Genomic DNA, 19,431 nt, shown 5'->3' on the forward strand with positions numbered 1-19,431 from the left:
ACGCTTCACCACATCCTTGTGGGCTGCGTTTTCGCGCGCATCACTTGGCACGAGATCCTATCATGGTGCTCCCCAGCAACCGTTGCCCCCGACGGCTCTACAAGCTACTTTGCTTGGCTTTCTGCTGCCATGCTGCTCACCCCGACCTCTCGGCGTCGAGGCCTGGCCACCATTGCATCACTCACGGCTTGGTCGCTATGGCGGCACCGGAACGCGATCATCTTCGACAAAGTGGCCCCTTCATCTGCCACACTCATTGCGGCAATCAGAGACAAAGCTCGCTCCTGGGCCGCGGCAGGAGCTCGAGGGATGGCTGCGCGCAATCTTGTAACTTTATCATGTACTCCCTTGGGGCTGAGCATCCCCATGTCTTCTGCTTTCTCCGGGTCCATAGCCTTGCCATTCGTGTGTACGAGACTATGGCCCCCTCCTTGTACTTGTTCTAACCCTCCTATCAATGCAATGATACGCTACCTTAGCGTATTCGATAAAAAAAAACTACAGTGCTGCAGGGAGTCCGGAGGGGCCGACATGAAAGCCTCGAGGCTTGATGGGAACCGCTACGGAGTCAAAGTGCGTGCGTGTGTCTTGGTAAGATTCGCCGTCTATGTGTGCACGTCCGCACGACGATTAAAAATAAGGCAGTATCGGCAGCGATGCTCTTGTGACAAGTGAGTGCGCGCGAGCCCCAGACCGATCTCGGTCCCAGAGCAGAGCTGGTCGTGTCTGTGCATGGCCGGCGGGCAACTTGCAGTGGATGACGATTCCAAGCCGCCATGCTAGCCCACGTGATGTCAGTCAGTCACGAGATCCCCGGGCGACTCGTGCGCGCCACTACTACGGTTACACTTACACAACCCAGCGTCATCAGTCCAATTATTAGTACTCGTATACGCGAGCAGGCAGGGCAGCAAGGCGATCCGATCGACCAAAGAAAAGAAATCATGTTCTGTACACCGATCATGATGGAGCGATCGGCGGCGAAATGAATGAGTATGAAAAATCTCGGCTTCATGATCCACATGAATGAAATACTCTACTGCCCAGTGCTGCCTGCAGCTGCGCCATCCCGATCCTGCCTGGTAAAGAAACAGGGAAGAAGGGGCGTCAGGTCGACCTTGACAGGACCGATCAACAAACCAACGTACATTTATGCTTGGGGATCTGCCCCCGGCGTCAGTCAAACTGATGAGATATACTGTACGTACATTCAGAGGATTCGGGGCTTTCACGGGAAGCCGTCCGGGTCAGAGGTCTTCTTCCGCGCGCCTCCGGTGAGCGGTGACGATAGAGTGTAATTCAGAGTGATGGGCTGACGCGTGCGCAGTGGAGTTAGAACGCAGTGACCCGCCGGAGGAGTAAAGAATCGTCATCCCATCCCGAGTGCTTTCGGAGCTTCCATCTTTGGCCCGCCCGCACGCCACCACCTCCTTCCCGTAACAAAAAGCAACGCTGTTGATAATTGCTTACGAGTATAAACAAGAGGGAGAAAGAAAGATGCGCAAAGGCTCCCCTCCTGGATCTTGAATTCTTGATAAGTTAAAGAAATGGCAGTAGGTCTATCCATGTAGATCCTCTGCGCTCCGGAAACTATACTTCTTCAGTCATACTACAACTGTAGAGGAAGAAGAGAAGAGAGGGGTAGGCAGGCACGCTAGACTGCAGTGACAGTATAAAAATGCTCTCCTCGCCCTCCTAAGCGAGCGCGGCAACAGGCAGCAACGGCAGTAGAAGGCTAGAAGCAGAGCAGAAGCCAGATCCGAAGCCGCCGCCGCCGCCGCCTCCGTCGAGCCCGGACAAGAACAGCAATCTCGCCAATGGATATGGAGATGGAGCTCGACGCCGCTCGCCACGGGTTCGCCAAGATGGGCTTCGGGTCCGTCCGCCTCTCCTCTCGCCCCTGCTACTTGTCTGTACTACTATCCTTGGCTGGAGCAGTAGCTGACCTCGGGGTGTGTGGTCGCAGGTGCAAGCACTATAGGAGGCGGTGCAGGATCCGGGCGCCCTGCTGCAACGACGTCTTCCACTGCCGCCATTGCCACAACGACTCCACGGTCTCTGCTCTGCTCTGCTCTGCTCTTCCTCTCTTCTCCTTGCTCTCTTCTCTGGTCTGCTTGGGTTGATGATGCTCACATTTCTTTCGTTCTTTGGATAATCTCTGTCTTTCCAACTGCATCTTGTTCTTCTTGGATCGGGCTTAGAAAGACGGGCACGAGCTCGACCGCCACGCAGTTGAATCGGTGCGCACTTCTCTCACTGCTTCCTCCTCTTCATTTCTCATACTATCTATTATGTTCCCAGTGCCCGGAAATCTTGTTTCTTGACTTCACCTTCAGCTTTCTCGCTAACAAAACAACATTTCCTTTTTCCGTAGGTTATATGTCTCGTCTGTGACACCGAGCAGCCGGTTAGCATCTGACGGCGATTCCCCACTTTCTTCTTTCTTGTGCTGCTAATAGTCTAGTTTCAGAGTTTGGGTATAACACTAACAGTTTGGCACTGGTGGTGATCATCAGGTCGCGCAGGTGTGCAGCAACTGCGGCGTGTGCATGGGGGAGTACTTCTGCCGGGCGTGCAAATTCTTCGACGACGATGTGAGAATTGAGATCCCTGTCCCTGTGCCTGTGCTGGATTTGGATTTGGATTTGGTGGTGATTGGGTTGTTGTTGATGGGATCTTGCTGCTGCTGTGCAGGTCGACAAGGAGCAATACCACTGCAAAGACTGCGGCATCTGCAGGTAGCTACTCCTATCATATCTTCCGAACTGATGCTTAATTGAGAGACTGAGAGCACATGAAACCAGGCCAAATTATGCAAGATTGTACAAAATTCACAAATGAGTCTTCACTTTCATTCAGTTGTTGTACTTTGACACATCGCCCTGAAAGTTCAAGATGCCGAGCTGACTAACTGAAACTGTGATACATGCATCTTTTCCAACAGAGTTGGAGGCAAGGACAACTTCTTTCACTGCCACAAGTGCGGTAAGCAAGCATGATCCTTATTCCTTCCATGACACAGTCCGAATCACTCCGATTCACTCCGATTCCAACCATATATGTATCTCAATCCGCCGGGTACCGCTGCCGCAGGATCGTGCTACTCGGTGACCCTCCGGGATAAGCATGTCTGCATCGAGGACTCGATGAAGAACAACTGCCCGATCTGCTACGAGTACCTGTTCGACTCCCTGAGGGAGGCGTCGGTGCTGCGATGCGGCCACACCATGCACTTGCAGTGCTTCCACGAGATGCTCAAGCACGACAAGTAATCGCCCATGCCTTCCTATCGACCCACACATCCCATCCCTTTCGTGTGATCTTGTTCTTCTTGCTTGGATAGATAGATAACGCTATCCTCCACGTATCTGCAGGTTCACTTGCCCCATGTGCTCCGTGTCCATCTTTGACATGGAGAAATTCCTGAGGGCCTTAGATGCCGAGGTAAGTATTTTCTCAGTAAGATCCGTAGCATCAGCATGATTTTCATCTTGGGTTCCTTTTCTCTTCATGTTCTTGGCCCCGGCCTGAGATTTTTTTTTTGTATCTCTTTTTGTCAGATTGAGGCGAAGTTCTTACACATGGGAAAGGTCAGTGACACATTTGCAACTCACATATTTTTGTAGCCCTCAAATAAACATGTTTCTTTGTGAAATTTTATAGGAACATAATAAGAATGCATATGTACTTGTGGAAAAGAGTACTGCATAATTTTTTCCGCAAAAAAAAGTACTGCATAATTTCTGGAAATTTGAAAATATACTTTTTCTTAAAAAAAAGGCTTCAACTGACTCGGACTCATTACCACTATTCTTCTAGTAGTAGCAAGTTATATAAATGTGATGGTTTTCTGATGCCATTACTCGTGGCGTGTGTTTGTGGGTGGGTGCAGGGATGGATCGTGTGCAACCACTGCTGGGACACGACCCGGGTGTATCCGGGCATGGCGGGACAGAGAAAGTGTTGCCATTGCCAGTCCTACAACACCTGCAGGGTTGCTCCATCGGTGCTGCCGGCCTAGCAGCCACGATACCCGCTTCGGTGAACGCTACGATTATTTAGTACTAGTTGCGATTGATGTATTATTTCCAGTTCAACATGAACTGTGCAGACTGCAGAAGCATTATTATACACGGTCATTATTATACACGGTACCGATTTATATGTATGTACGGTGCCAATTTGCGAGAAAGAAAGATGAATGGAAAAACACCCGTCTCGTTGCAGTTTCTAGGGGAATTTGATGATATGTAAGTAAGTAAGTAAGATGTTGGGTTGTTGGTTATCTTTTGAGAAAAGATCCCACAGAAACCGGTTTGTGAAAAATGATTGGTTTCATATCACACATTCGTCCCTATGCATGAATGTATTGTACCTTGTAAATATTGATGTGAATGTAAAGCTTCTTATAATAGTTTATCCTTCCCGTCATAAGTCTTCAAGAATCATGAGCCGAAAGAACCTATAATGGGTTGTTTTTTAGTTGCAAAGAATTATGTATACTGCACACATAGCTCACAGTTATGAAAACAATGAACCAAGGATAAGAGAAAGAGCGAAAAAGGAAAAGCTTGTTCCAAAATGGTCGGGCTGGAGAAAGGCTATTATGGAATAACATGGAAATCATCACATCCTTCTCAAAGGACTTCTCCAATATCACTATGAGATGCAAAACCCGGAGGTTCTAGACATTTTGTATACATGAAAAAATAAATCCTTACTTGTCAAAGATAATGAAAATGACCAGTCTAGTGTACCAACTACTATGGCAACATATACTACATGGATGAGGGTAGAATCCCCCTTATGCTCTATCAAATTTGTTCCTAGCTATCTAGAAATGATAATTCACTAAGGATGAGGAATAAACATCACTATGTTGCTTGCTTGAGAATTTGGTTCGTTGGTATGAAAGTGTTTGTCTCAACCACGAAGTTCAAAATATCCACTCGGAAGAAATAGGCTGTTATTAGAACTCATGATTCGTAAGTACTCCCTCCGTTCCTAAATATTTGTCTTTCTAGAGATTTCAAATGGTCACCACATACGGATGTATATAGACATATTTTAGAGTATAGATTCACTCATTTTGCTCCGTATGTAGTCACCATTTGAAACCTCTAAAAAGACAAATATTTAGGAACGGAGGGAGTATTTGAATAATTCCTTTTTTTAGAAAAGGATTTGAATAATTCCTTCTGCACTATCTGAAAGGTTCATACCATACTAACCATTTCAGCATCCACATATGCTTGCAAACAGAAGTCTCCTGGTATCTTTTCCCTCCTGATGGTATGGATTGCACACCTTAAAGTCTGCAACATATTCTGACATTAGAAATGGATGCCTCTGAACTAAGCATCCAAGCAACCTGTAGGTGAGGATAGATTCTACTGACAGGTAAGTAACCATAATGGAACTAGAAATGACAGGTAATTGGGTTACCTAACTAAGTAGCATATGATCCAATCAGTGGGCGAAGCAAATCCTTAATTACGCTGTTCAGGAAATACAGGGCGGGTTAAAGGTGCACCAATATAAGAACCGAAAGTCAAATAGTAATTGTAACCCTAATGATACCAGAAGAACAATCCTAATGCCAGAAGAACAATCCTACAAAAGATAATATAGTACACTGAGCCTTGCATTTGATTAGGCAATATGGCTGAAGATTTTAAGGCCAAAAAATTCTCTAAGAAATCAACAATACAGAATCTCTTAGGAAAATGGAAACTTCAGCATGATCAAGAGGTCAAGCAGTGCTGGCGAACCATTCCATCATATATCAAGAGGACCCAATCAAATTTGAACAAAACTAGAAAGAAAAGGAAAAAATTCGAAGCAAAATACTTTGTGTTTGGTGCTGAACACTGCTCTGTTCTTTCCTGAGTATCATATTCCTTGGCAATAAATCAATAAATATCGTTTGCTGCTCCGCGCTCACTGCTTAACTTGTTAGTCTGTTACATGGTTTTCAAATTTGTTTTTCTTGTTACAAGGATGCAATGAAAAGGTTGTTTCTTCCTCCTCCTCCTCGTCTGGCTTCCGCCCCATCTGGTCAGCGAGCAGCCCAAGCAAGTCCCATATCTCGAAGCGCCTCGGATGCGCCTGGTCGTCAGCGACGAACGAGCTTAGCTCGCCATCGATCTCGACCGCGCTATATGCCGGGACCTTCTTGAGCCCCCGATTTCCGATCAGCTTTCGCACCCTCCGCGCATCATCCTTGCGGTTGGCGTCCAGATAAATGTTGGACAGCTGGACGTACACGCCCTCGTCCGCGCCCATGCCTAGCTTCTCAAGCTCCTTGGCTGCCACCTCTGCCAACTCGACATTGCCGTACATCCGGCAGCCTGCTAGGAGAGACCCCCACACCGATGCGAGTGGGGTCATCGGCATTGTCCTGATCAGCCCCACCGCATCCTCCAGCCGCCCGACCCGGCACAGCATGTCGACCGTGCAGCTGAAGTGCTCGTGCCCCGGGGTGACCCCGTACCGCCTGCGCATCTCCTTGAGAAGTCTGAGCCCGTCTTCAACCTTTCCGGCGTGTGCGCAGGCGGACAGCGCCCCGAGCACCGCCACGCCGTCCGGGCGCACCCCGTCCTCGCCTGCCATCCTCTCCAAGCACGCCACTGCCTCCCTCGCCATGCCGTGCACTGCGAACGCGCCGACCATGGTGCCCCAGACGTATTCATTCCGCTCGGGCATTCCCTCGAACACCCTGACCGCCTCCTGTAGGCAGCCGCACTTGGCATACATGCTCACCAGCGCCGACCCGACGAACGCGTCCGCAAGCAGCCCCGGCGCGTTGCTCTCCACGTACCGGTGCACCCACTCCCCGCACTCCAGCGCGCCGGACTGGGCGCACGCCGCTATGGCCGTCGTGAGCACGACGGCATCCGGCGCCACCCCGTCCGCGAACATGGCCCTGAACAGCGCCAGCCCCTCGGCAGCCATCCCGGCGCGCGCGTACGCCCCGATGACCAGGTCGTAGTGGATGGCCTCCCGCCGCGGCAACTCGTCGAACACCCTCCGCGCGTCGTCCGGGCGGGGCGCGTGGAGCTGCAGCAGCGCGGTGGTGACGTAGTGGTCGGAGGGGAAGAGGGCGTTCTTGAGGAGGAGCGCGTGGAGCTGCGGGCCGGGGGGCGGGGCAACGGGGGCCACGGCGGCGGCGGAGAGGGCGAAGGGGAAGGAGAGGTGGTCGGGGCCGGGGAGCGGCGAGGCGGGGGAGAGCATGAGGAGGAGGAGGCGGAGGGCGAGGAGCGGGTGGGCCTGGGAGGAGGCGCCGCGGGCGAGGACGCGGAGGAGCGAGTTGAGCGCGACGAGGGAGAGCTCCGGGTGGCGCGGGGAGAGGCCGGCGGTGGTGAGGAGGGCCTGGACGGGGAGGAGCGGCGCCGCGGGGGCGGCGGCGGACGGCCGGAAGCGGGAGGAGAGGAGCGAGTGGCAGAAGGCGAAGGTTGCCTTGGGGATGTACGGCCGCATCGCATGCTGGTTTGGTCTGGCTGGGGGAAGCAGTCGGCGGGAATGGGAGAGACCTCTGTCTTCATCAAGAGGGCCGAGTTGCTGGCCCTGTACTCCCTCCCTATCTTTGAAAAAGAGAACCTTGTAAATTTTGGTTTCAAGTCAAACGATGCAGAGTTTAATTAGAGCATCTACAGCCGAACCTCTCAAACTTGCCTTAAACACGCATGCCTAACCTTGTAAATTTTGGTTTCAAATCAAACGGTGCAAAGTTTAATTAAAGCATCTACAGCCGAACGTCTCAAACTTGCCTTAAACACGCATGCCTCAAACGTCCGACCTGACCGGCACCCATCATACCCAACTTAAATATGAAGTGGATATGAGGCGCCCGGGTGCATCTGTCACATCGGACCCCGGCCAACACTGGCCCACACATATATTTCTCCCCACCCGCTTGCCGTATCAAACCCTAGCCACTTCATTCCACTCCCTACACTCCCCTCCCCCACCCAAGCTCCTGCCCGGCAAGCTCCGACCTTCTCCAGCATAACGGATAGCGGATTCGATTCCTTCACCTCCAGATCCGTCGACCCCAGGCTCATCCCACGCGGCCCCTGACAAGGAGATGACCGTTCGGCTTGTGCTCCGCCGCTCCCGGGAGGAGGCCCTTGAGGCAGCGCTTAGACCCCTTCCATTAGGAATCCATTCCGTCTGTCCAAATGGTGCATGGATCCAACACTAAGTGTGTCGTTGCTGCTTCACCGGAGGTCGTGCGGCCCGATTGGCGTTCAAACGCGGTGGAGGACGCGGAACCCCTCCGTTGGCACTCCGAGGCCATGGACGCACAATGGGTGTCCATCAACCCAATACATGGCACGACGTGCCCATCATGCGAGGCAGCGGGCGAGTGAGACGGCGGTGGACGTCGGCGAGGCGGAGTCGCATTCTCCGTCGCCCCGTATGGTGCACCAGTCCAGGCACCACAACCGCGGCGTGACGGATGTCGTCGGCTCGTCCCAAGACGGATCCATCATCGATATGAAGTCCACTGACACCGTTCAGGTTCCGGGCTCCGACGAGGAAGAGTAGGGAATGGGAGACGGCAACGACTTGAGTCCCTTGAGCCGGCTCGTGTCACATGCCCTACTCTACCTTGCCGGCGACCAGACCAACACTCTAGGAAGCTCAGCCTACCGCCGGACATGGGCATGGCGGAACCAGAGAGATCCGCTTAAAGATCGGTTTATGTTGCATGTAATAATATGGATTTGAGATTTCTAATTTGAGATGCCCGGATGTAGAATCAAATAATTGAGGCGTGACCGGTCATTGTCCGTGGACGCGTTGAGCAGTCGAATGTGCCATGTCCGGTTGTAGATGCTCTTAAACTTATGATCAAAATCATGAACAATAAAATAGAAAAACAGACATAATATATAAATATATTTTGTTAAGTATCTAATGACATTAATTTGGTATTGTAGTTTTTGATATTTTTCTATAAACTTGATCAAACTTGACACCGTTTGAATTCAGACAAAATTTATAAGGCTTCTTTTTCAGAGACATGTGTAGTAGTAAAGATGACCGTTGATAGTCACGTGTCTTCATTTTCTAGTGTCAATTGATATACCCCCTTTGTTTTTTGCTCTGCATGTCAGATCTCGGTAGGACAAATCGTCGGCCCACAATTGCTTCGACATAAAATTGATGTCATTGAATTTGTATCATGAAAATTACATATTAATAGTGTAATTGTTTATCAAAGGCTTGTCCTAAGAACCACAATTGCCCCCCGATTCGCCTGCGGTAACAACAGCCGTCGTCGTGCGTTGGAGTTGGGGTGGGTGGGTGGGTGTATGGCTGGTGAGGAAGGCAGGGAGTGCAGCGGACACTGCCGGACAACGGGGATGAAAAAATATTCTAGTTTGTGTCCGCTTTGGACTCAAATCAGGAGTAAATTTAGGATGAAAATGGGTCTGAGCGAGCACAAAAGGGACAAAGAAATGGCAAGGGTCTGCACATTGGGTCTTCGCTTTTGTCCATTTGGACTCAAACAGATACATGCAGATCAAATGGGGTCATGCGTTGGAGTTGGCCTTAGTGAGACATTCGTTGTCGTGTGGGCATTCGTCGACCTCCACCTCTACAACCAAGATTAGCATTACCACAATAGTGCGAACTTCGAGATTACTTGCTTGATAGTCTTGCCTTGTGTAGATTGCTTGCTTGTTGTAGCTCATCATTTAGGGTGTATCACCCAATTGCGTTTCTAAAGAGCTTACTTTTCTGGAATCCCCCTCTAAAAATCAACTAAGGAAAGTAAAATTTGGTTGAGGCATCTTTGATCCTTCACACTGTAAATTCTAATTCCACCTCTATAAATTGTCAAATATTGGGAAACCAATAGAGAGCCACCCGACATTTTTTCCGTCGCTGCAAACTTCTGTTCTTCCGCAATCCCATCTGGAGGCCTTTTTCAGTACTCTGCCAGAGGGGGAATCGATCACGGAGGGCTTTTGCGTCATCCCTGTTGCCTTCCGATGATGCGTGAGTAGTTCATCACAGACCTACGAGTCCATAGCTAATATCTAGGTGGGTTCTTCTCTCTCTCTTTGATCTTCAATACAATGTTCTCCTTGATCTTCTTGGAGTTCTATCCGATGTAATTTTCTTTTGCGGTGTCTTCGTTGGGATCCGATGAATTGTGGGTTTATGATCAGATTATTCATTGAAAGTAATTGAGTCTTTTCTGAACTTTATTATGCATTATTGTTATACCTTAGTATTTCTTCTGATCTATCTGTTTGGTTCGGCCAACTAGATTGATTTATCTTGAGCAGGAGAGGTGCTTTGTAATGGGTTCAATCTTGCGGTGCTCTGTATCCCAGTGACAGAAGGGGACAAGGCACATATTTGTATTGTTGCCATTAAGGATAAAATGATGGGGTTCATTCATATTGCTTGAGTTTACTTTGTCTACATCATGTCATCTTGCTTAAGGCATTACTCTATTTTTCATGAATTTAATACTATAGATGCATGCTGGATAGCGGTCGATTGGTGGAGTAATAGTAGTAGATGCAGGCATGAGTCGGTCTACTTGTCTTAGACGTGATGCCTATATGCATGATCATTGCCTTGAATATTGTCATAACTATGCAATTTTCTATCAATTGCTCAACAGTAATGTGTTCACCCATCGTATGTTATGTGCTCGAGAGAGAAGCCTCTAGTGAAAACTATGCCCCCCGGGTCTACTTTAATCATATATAAAATCCAAAAATACCTAGCTGCAATTTTATTTCTTTTATTTTGTTTTGCAATTTACTTTTCTACCTATCACTATCAAATTAATCCTTGCAAGTAACAAGTTCAAGGGGATTGACAACCCTCTTGCTCGCGTTGGGCGCAAGTATTTGCTTTTGTGTGTGTAGGTGTTGTTCACGAGGCTTTGTGTGATTCTCCTACTAGATTGATACCTAGATTCTCACTAAGGGAAATACTATTGGGAAAGGTAGCATGGAAAACAAAAAAATTCTTGTAAATACAGGCTTCACCGCAAGTCTATATAAAACCATATGCTTTGATTACTTCATCAAAGCGTATATTCCAACTCTGAGATGCTTGCACCAGTCCATAGATGGATCGCTGGAGCTTGCACACTTTTTTAGCACCTTTAGGATCGACAAAACCTCTTGGTTGCATCATATACAACTCTTCTTTAAGAAATCCATTAAGGAATGCAGTTTTGACGTCCATTTGCCAGATTTCATAAAATGCGGTAATTGCTAACGTGATTCGGACAGACTTAAGCATTGCTACGTGAGAAGGTCTCATCGTAGTCAACCCCTTGAACTTGTCAAAAACCTTTTGCGACAAGTCGAGCTTTGTGAACAGTAATATTACCATCAGCGTCAGTCTTCTTCTTGAAGATCCATTTATTCTCTATGGTTTGCCGATCATCGGGCAAGTCTACCAAAGTCCATACTTTGTTCTCATACATGGATCCTATCTCAGATTTCATGGCCTCAAGCCATTTTTCAGAATCTGGGCTCATCATAGCTTCTACATAATTCGTAGGTTCGCCATGGTCTAGTAACATGACTTCCAGGATAGGATTACCGTACCACTCTGGTGCGGAATGTGCTCTGTTCGTCCTACGAGGTCCAGTAGTAACTTGATTTGAAGTTTCATGATCATCATCATTAACTTACTCTCTAGTTGGTGTTGGCATCACGGGAACAGATTTCTCTGATGTGCTACTTTCCCAATTGAGAGAAGGTACAATTACCTCGTCAAGTTCTACTTTCCTCCCACTCACTTCTTTCGAGAGAAACTCCTTCTCTAGAAAGGTTCCATTCTTGGCAACAAAGATCTTGCCTTCGGATCTATGGTAGAAGGTGCACCCAATTGTTTCCTTAGGGTATCCTATGAAGATGCACTTCTCCGATTTGGGTTCGAGCTTCTCAGGCTGAAGCCTTTTGACATAAGTGTCGCAACCCAAACTTTAAGAAACGACAACTTAGGTTTCTTACCAAACCATAGTTCATACTGATGGGGAACGTAGTAATAATTCAAAAAAATTCCTATGTGTCACCAAGATCAATCTTGGAGATGCTAGAAATGAGAGAGATGGAGTGCATCTTCATACCCTTGAAGATCGCTAAGCGGAAGCGTTACAAGAACGCGGTTGATGGAGTCGTACTCGCGGCGATTCAAATCGCGGAAGATCCGATCCAAGCGTCGAACGGACGGCGCCTCCGCGTTCAACACACGTACAACCCAAGGATGTCTCCTCCTTCTTGATCTAGCAAGGGGAGAGAAGAAGTTGAGGGAGAGCTCCGGCAGCATGACGGCGTGGTGGCGGTGGAGCTCGTGGTTCTCAGGCAGAGCTTCGCTAAACACTACGGAGGAGGAGGAGTTGGAGGAGGGGAGGGCTGCGCCAGGGAAAGGGGTGCGGCTGACCTCCCACACCCTCACTATATATAGGGGGAAAGTAAGAGGGGGCCGGCCCCCTAGATGCATCTAGATGGAGGGGGCGGCGGCCAGGGGGGAGACTTGCCCCCCAAGCAGGTGGGAGGCGCCCCCACCCCCTAGGGTTTCCAACCCTAGGCGCCTTGGGCCCTTGGGGGGCTGGTTCCCACCCATATTCAGCCCACTTGGTCCCCCGGGGTAGGTGGCCCCACCCGGTGGACCCCCGGACACCTTTCGTGGTCCTGGTACAATACCGATAACCCTCGAAACCTTCCGGTGACTGAAACTGGATTTCCCATATATAAATCCTCACCCCCCGACCATTCTGGAACTCCTCGTGACGTCCGGGATATCATCCGGGACTCCGAACAACCTTCGGTAACCACATACAATTTCCCATTACAACTCTAGCGTCACCGAATCTTAAGTGTGTAGACCCTACGGGTTCGGGAACCATGCAGACATGACCGAGACATCTCTCCGGCGGATGACCAATAGCGGGATCTGGATACCCATATTGGCTCCCACATGTTCCATGATGATCTCATCGGATGAACCATGATGTCGGGGATTTAATCAATCCCGTATACAATTCCCTTTGTCTATCGGTATGTTACTTGCCCGAGATTCGATCGTCGGTATCCCCATACCTCGTCCAATCTCGTTACCGGCAAGTCTCTTTACTCATTACGTAACACATGATCCCGTGGCTAACTCCTTAGTAACATTGAGCTCATTATGATGATGCATTACCGAGTGGGCCCAGAGATACCTCTCTGTCATACGAAGTGACAAATCCCGGTCTCGATTCGTGCCAACCCAACAGACACTTTCAGAGATACCTGTAGTGCACCTTTATAGTCACCCAGTCACGTTGTGACGTTTGATACACCCAAAGCATTCCTACGGTATCCGGGAGTTGCAAATCTCATGGTCTAAGGAAATGAAACTTGACATTAGAAAAGCTCTAGCACACGAACTACACGATCTTGTGCTATGCTTAGGATTGGGTCTTGTCCATCACATCATTCTCGTAATGATATGATCCCGTTATCAACGACATCCAATGTCCATGGTCAGGAAACCACAACCATCTATTGATCAGCGAGCTAGTCAACTAGAGGCTCACTAGGGACACGTTGTGGTCTATGTATTCACACATGTATTATGGTATCTGGTTAATACAATTATAGCATGAACAATAGACAATTATCATGAACAAGGAAATATAATAATAACTATTTTATTATTGCCTCTAGGGCATATTTCCAACAGTCTCCCACTTGCACTAGAGTCAATAATGTGGTTATATTGTGATGAATCGAACACCCATAGAGTTCTGGTGCTGATCATATTTTGCTCGTGGAAGAGGTTTAGTCAACAGATCTGTGACATTCAGATCCGTATGTACTTTACAAATATCACATGTAGATGCCGCCACGACGCTTTGCTTGCAATTGCACCAGCTCATTACCCCACCATTCAAAATATACATGTATCCAGTTTGTGACTTCGAGTCATCCAGATCCGCGTCAAAGCTAGCATCGACGTAACCATTTACGACGAGCTCTTCGGGACCTCCATAAACGAGAAACATATCCTTAGTCCTTTTCAGGTACTTTAGGATATTCTTGACCACTATCCAGTGTTCTATTCCGAGATCACTTTGGTATGTCCCTACCAAACTTACGGCAAGGTTCACATCAGGTCTGGTACACAGCATGGCATACATAATAGAGCCTATGGCTGAGGCATAGGGGATGCCACTCATCTTTCTATATCTTTTGCCGAGGTCGGGCATTGAGCTGTGCTCAATATCACACCTTGCAATACAGGCAAGAACCCCTTCTTGGACTGATCCATATTGAACTTCTTCAATATCTTGTCAAGGTATGTGCTTTGTGAAAGACCAATGAGGCATCTCGATCTGTCTCTATAGATCTTGATGCCTAATATGTAAGCAGCTTCTCCAAGGTCCTTCATTGAAAAACACTTATTCAGGTAGGCTTTTATGCTTTCCAAAAGTTCTATATCATTACCCATCAAATAGTATGTCATCCACATATAATATGAGAAAAGCTACAGAGCTCCCACTCACTTCCTTGTAAATACAGGCTTCTCCATAAGTTTGTATAAACCCAAACGCTTTGATCATTTCATTAAAGCGAATGTTCCAACTCCGAGATGCTTGCACCAGCCCATAGATGGAGCACTGGAGCTTGCACACCTTATCGACATTCTTAGGATCGACAAACCCTTCCGGCTGTATCATATACAATTCTTCCTCAAGGAAACCGTTAAGGAATGTCATTTTGACGTCCATTTGCCAGATCTCATAGAATGCGGCAATTGCTAACATGATTCAGGCGGACTTCAGCTACGCTACGGGTGAGAAGGTCTCATCGTAGTTAACTCCTTGAACTTGTCGATAACCCTTAGCGACAAGCCAAGCCTTATAGATGGTCACATTACCATCCGCGTCAGTCTTCTTCTTAAAGATCCACTTATTCTCTATGGCATGCCGATCATTGGGCAAGTCCACTGATATGTCTCCAACGTATCTACAATTTATGAAATATTCATGTTGTTATATTATCATTCTTGGATGTTTTACAATCATTTTATAGCAACTTTATATCATTTTTTGGGACTAACCTATTGACCCAGTGCCCAGTGCCAGTTGTTGTTTTTTGCTTGTTTTTTACATCGCAGAAAATCAATATCAAACGGAGTCCAAACACCGCGAAATTTTTTTGGAGAATTTTTATTGACCAAAATACACAAGATGACCCAGAGCAGCACCTGGGGGTGCCTCGCGGGGGGCACAACCCACTATGGCGTGCCCAGGTGGGTTGTGCCCACCTTTGTGGCCTCCCGCACCCCGCTTTACCCTATAAATTCCCAAAAATTCCAAAACCCTCGAGGGTTAACCTAGATCGGAAGTTCCGCTGCCGCAAGGCTCTGTAGCCACCGAAAACCAATCTAGACCCCATTCCGGCACCCGGACGGAGGGGGGAATCATCTTCGGTGGCCATCTGCATCATCCCGGCGGCCACCCCGATGAGGCGGGAGTAGTCCACCCTCGGGGCTGAGGGTTGTACTAGTAGCTATGTGTTTAATCTCTCTCTCTCCCGTGTTCTTGAGATGTCACTATCTTGATGTATCGCGGGCTTTGTTAATATAGTCGAATCATATGGAGTTTTCCCCTCTATATCTTGTGCGGAGTTGAGTTTTCCCTTTGAGATTTGATACGCCCATTTTGCATCATGTTTTATATCGATATTTATTGCATTATGGGCTGTTATTACACATTATGTCACAATACTTATGCCTATTCTCTCTTATTTTACAAGGTTTGCATAAAGAGGGAGAATGCCGGCAGTTGAAGTTCTGGGATGGAAAAGGAGCAAATATTAGAGACCTATTCTTCAAAACTCCAAAAGTCCTGAAACTCCATGGAAGTCAGTTTCAGAATATATAAAAAATATTGGGCGAAGGAAGCACCAGATGGGGGCCACCCACCATCCACGAGGGTGGGGGCGCGCCCCCAGCATCGTGGGCCCCCTGGCAGGACTCCGGTGCCTATCTTTGGCTATATGAAGTCTTTCGCCCTGGAAAAAAATCATAAGCATGCTTTAGGGACGAAACTCCGCTGCCACGAGGCGTAACCTTGGCGGAACCAATCTAGGGCTCCTGCGGAGCTATTCTGTCGGGGAAACATCCCTCCGAGAGGGGGAAATCATCACCATCGATCCTCTCATCGGGAGGGGGTCAATATCCATCAACATATTCACCAGCACCATCTCCTCTCAAACCCTAGTTCATCTCTTGTATCCAATCTTTGTCTCAAAGCCTCAGATTGGTACCTGTGGGTTGCTAGTAGTGTTGATTACTCCTTGTAATTGATGCTAGTTGGTTTACTTGGTGGAAGATCATATGTTCAGATCCTTTATGCATATTAATACCTCTCTTATTATGAACATGAATATGATTTGTGAGTATTTACGTTTGTTCCTGAGGACATGGGAGAAGTCTTGCTATAAGTAGTCATGTGAATTTGGTATTCGTTTGATATTTTGATGAGATGTATGTTGTCTTTCCTCTAGTGGTGTCATGTGAACGTCGACTACATGACACTTCACCATTGTTTGGGCCTAGGGGAAGGCATTGCGAAGTAATAAGTGGATGATGGGTTGCTAGAGTGACAGAAGCTTAAACCCTACTTTATGCGTTGCTTCGTAAGGGGCTGATTTGGATCCATATGTTTCATGCTATGGTTAGGTTTACCTTAATACTTCTTTTTTAGTTGCGGATGCTTGCAATAGGGGTTAATCATAAGTGGGATGCTTGTCCAAGGAAGGGCAGTGCCCAAGCATCGGTCCACCCACATATCAAATTATCAAAGTACCGAACGTGAATCATATGAGAGTGATGAAAACTAGCTTGACGATAATTCCCATGTGTCCTCGGGAGCACTTTCCTTTATATAAGAGTTTGTCCAGGCTTGTCCTTTGCTACAAAAAGGATTGGGCCATCTTGCTGCAGCTTATTTACTTTTATTACTTGTTACTCCCTACAAATTACCTTATCACAAAACTATCTGTTATCGATAATTTCAGTGCTTGCAGAGAATACCTTACTGAAAACTGCTTATCATTTCCTTCTGCTCCTCGTTGGGTTCGACACTCTTACTTATCGAAAGGACTACGATAGATGCCCTATACTTGTGGGTCATCAAGACTCTTTTCTGGCGCCATTGCCGGGGAGTGAAGCGCCTTTGGTAAGGAAAAATTTATATAGTGTGCTGAAATTTACTGTCACTTGTTACTATGGAACATAATCCTTTGAGGGGCTTGTTCTGGGTACCTTCACCCCGAACAGTAGAGCAAAGAGTTGCTCCTCAACCTACTGAGCCTACTGAAAATGTTTACTTTAAAATTCCTTCGGGTATGATAGAGAAACTGCTGGCTAACCCTTTTACAGGAGATGGAACATTACATCCCGATTTGCACTAAATCTATGTGGATGAAGTTTGTGGATTATTTAAGCTTGCAGGTATGCCCGAGGATGTTATCAAGAAGAAGGTCTTCCCTTTATATTTGAAGGGAAAGGCATTGGCATGGTTAAGGCTATGTGATGATATGGGATCATGGAACTACAACCGATTGAAATTGGAATTTCATCAGAAGTTTTATCCTATGCATCTTATTCATCATGATCGTAATTATATATATAATTTTTGGCCTCGCAATGGAGAAAGCATCGCTCAAGCTTGGGGGAGGCTTAAGTCAATGTTATATTCATGCCCCATGTCGGTGTCAAAACCGGCGAATCTCGGGTAGGGGGTCCCGAACTGTGCGTCTATGGCGGATGGTAACAGGAGGCAGGGGACACAATGTTTACCCAGGTTCGGGCCCTCTCGATGGAGGTAATACCCTACGTCCTGCTTGATTGATCTTGATGATATGAGTATTACAAGAGTTGATCTACCACGAGATCGTAGAGGCTAAACCCTAGAAGCTATCCTATCATTATGATTGTTTTTTGTCCTACAGACTAAACCCTCTGGTTAATATAGACACCAGAGGGGGCTAGGGTTACATAGAGTTGGTTACAAGGGAGGAGATCTATATATCCGAATTGCCAAGTTTGCCTTCCACACAAAGGAGAGTCCCACCCGGACACGGGACGAAGTCTTCAATCTTGTATCTTCATAATCCAACACTCTGGCCAAAGGATATAGTCCGGCCGTCCGAGGACCCCCTAATTCAGGACTCCCTCAGTAGCCCCTGAACCAGGCTTCAATGACGATGAGTCCGGCGCGCAGATTGTCTTCGGCATTGCAAGGCAGTTTGCTTCTCCGAATACTCCATAGAAGATTTTGAACACAAGGATATTGTCCGGCTCTGCAAAACAAATTCCACATACCACCGTAGAGAGTATATTATTCCACAAATCCAATCCGCTGACAACTTTTCATAATGTGACGTCCTGCCGTGGCCCGGTCATTACGAACCGTTTCTCCCTGCCTGCCATTGCACGTGTTGCGAGGCGGTTTTATCAGCACGTCTTGTCGAAGCAGAGATCGTGTTCCCCTTATCACGGGAGTCTCATCAATACGGGCGTGGGTAACCCAATCGTGCTGGTTAACACGACTCCTCGATTTTAGGCAAGTTCCAAACGGGCACGTGGAGGACGCTTGATATTTTCCCTCTTTATAAAGGGGCCAAGGCCTGTCCTTTTCTTCTCGCGCTCAATCCTTCCCTTCCCCCACCCCGAGTTCCAACACCCAAGGCTCAGGCTAAGTGCTTTGGTCCTTCAACCATGTCCGGATCCAACCTTCAAGGCGGGTGGATGGCTTCCTCTGTCACAGAGGCGGACATTAAGAAGCTAAGGGAAGCCAGGTATCTGACCGCCGAAATCTCGCACAGGTTGCCTGCTCAAGGGCAGGTCATCCCCACTCCCAAACCCAAAGGGAGTGTCGTATTTGTTTCCCACTTCCTCCGAGGTCTAGGCTTTAGTCTTGATCCCTTTGTCTGAGGGCTTATGTTCTATTACGGGCTCGATTTCCACGATCTAGCCCCGGATTCCATCCTTCACATCTCGTCATTTATCGTCGTGTGTGAGGCCTTCCTCCGCATCACCCCACACTTCGACTTATGGCTCAAGACCTTCAATGTGAAGCCGAAGATGATCGATGGGCGACACGCAGAATGCGGAGGTGCCACAATAAGCAAAGGCGTCGATGCTCCATGGCCAAAGGGTTCCTTCCCGGAGGTGTCCAACTTATGGCAGCGGGAGTGGTTTTACATCACAGCTCCCCGAAGTACTAAATGGGTAGCTGCCCCCGCCTTCCGTTCGGCCCCCCCGCCACAACTGGCATCATGGGTCAACAAGGGGCTGGACTGGGGGCCAGTTAATGACGTGCTGGCATTGCAAAGTCGCATCCGAGATCTCCTCAAGAGGGACGTCAGTCTCGTCAAGGTAATGCAA

At 48.0% G+C, this 19,431-nt stretch overlaps 2 protein-coding genes across 2 annotated transcripts; one reads left to right on the top strand and one right to left on the bottom strand.

The window, feature by feature from the left end:
* Positions 1–1,551: 1,551 nt before the first annotated feature.
* On the top strand, positions 1,552–4,419 carry LOC125550536 (E3 ubiquitin-protein ligase SRFP1-like). Its single transcript, XM_048713561.2, has 11 exons — positions 1,552–1,876; positions 1,967–2,054; positions 2,202–2,240; positions 2,375–2,407; positions 2,517–2,594; positions 2,695–2,738; positions 2,945–2,985; positions 3,094–3,268; positions 3,375–3,444; positions 3,561–3,590; positions 3,893–4,419. The coding sequence occupies exons 1-11, from the start codon at positions 1,818–1,820 to the stop codon at positions 4,019–4,021; spliced, it is 786 nt and encodes a 261-aa protein (XP_048569518.1). The 5' UTR covers positions 1,552–1,817; the 3' UTR covers positions 4,022–4,419.
* Positions 4,420–5,901: 1,482 nt separating this feature from the next.
* Positions 5,902–7,560, bottom strand: LOC125550535 (putative pentatricopeptide repeat-containing protein At3g28640). Its single transcript, XM_048713560.2, has one exon. The coding sequence runs from the start codon at positions 7,477–7,479 to the stop codon at positions 5,956–5,958; it is 1,524 nt and encodes a 507-aa protein (XP_048569517.2). The 5' UTR covers positions 7,480–7,560; the 3' UTR covers positions 5,902–5,955.
* Between the last annotated feature and the right edge of the window lie 11,871 nt (positions 7,561–19,431).

The sequence above is a fragment of the Triticum urartu genome, chromosome 4A (assembly GCF_056163025.1).
Source record: "Triticum urartu cultivar PI428250 chromosome 4A, HENAU_Tu73, whole genome shotgun sequence".
Classification (NCBI taxonomy): Eukaryota; Viridiplantae; Streptophyta; class Magnoliopsida; order Poales; family Poaceae; genus Triticum; species Triticum urartu.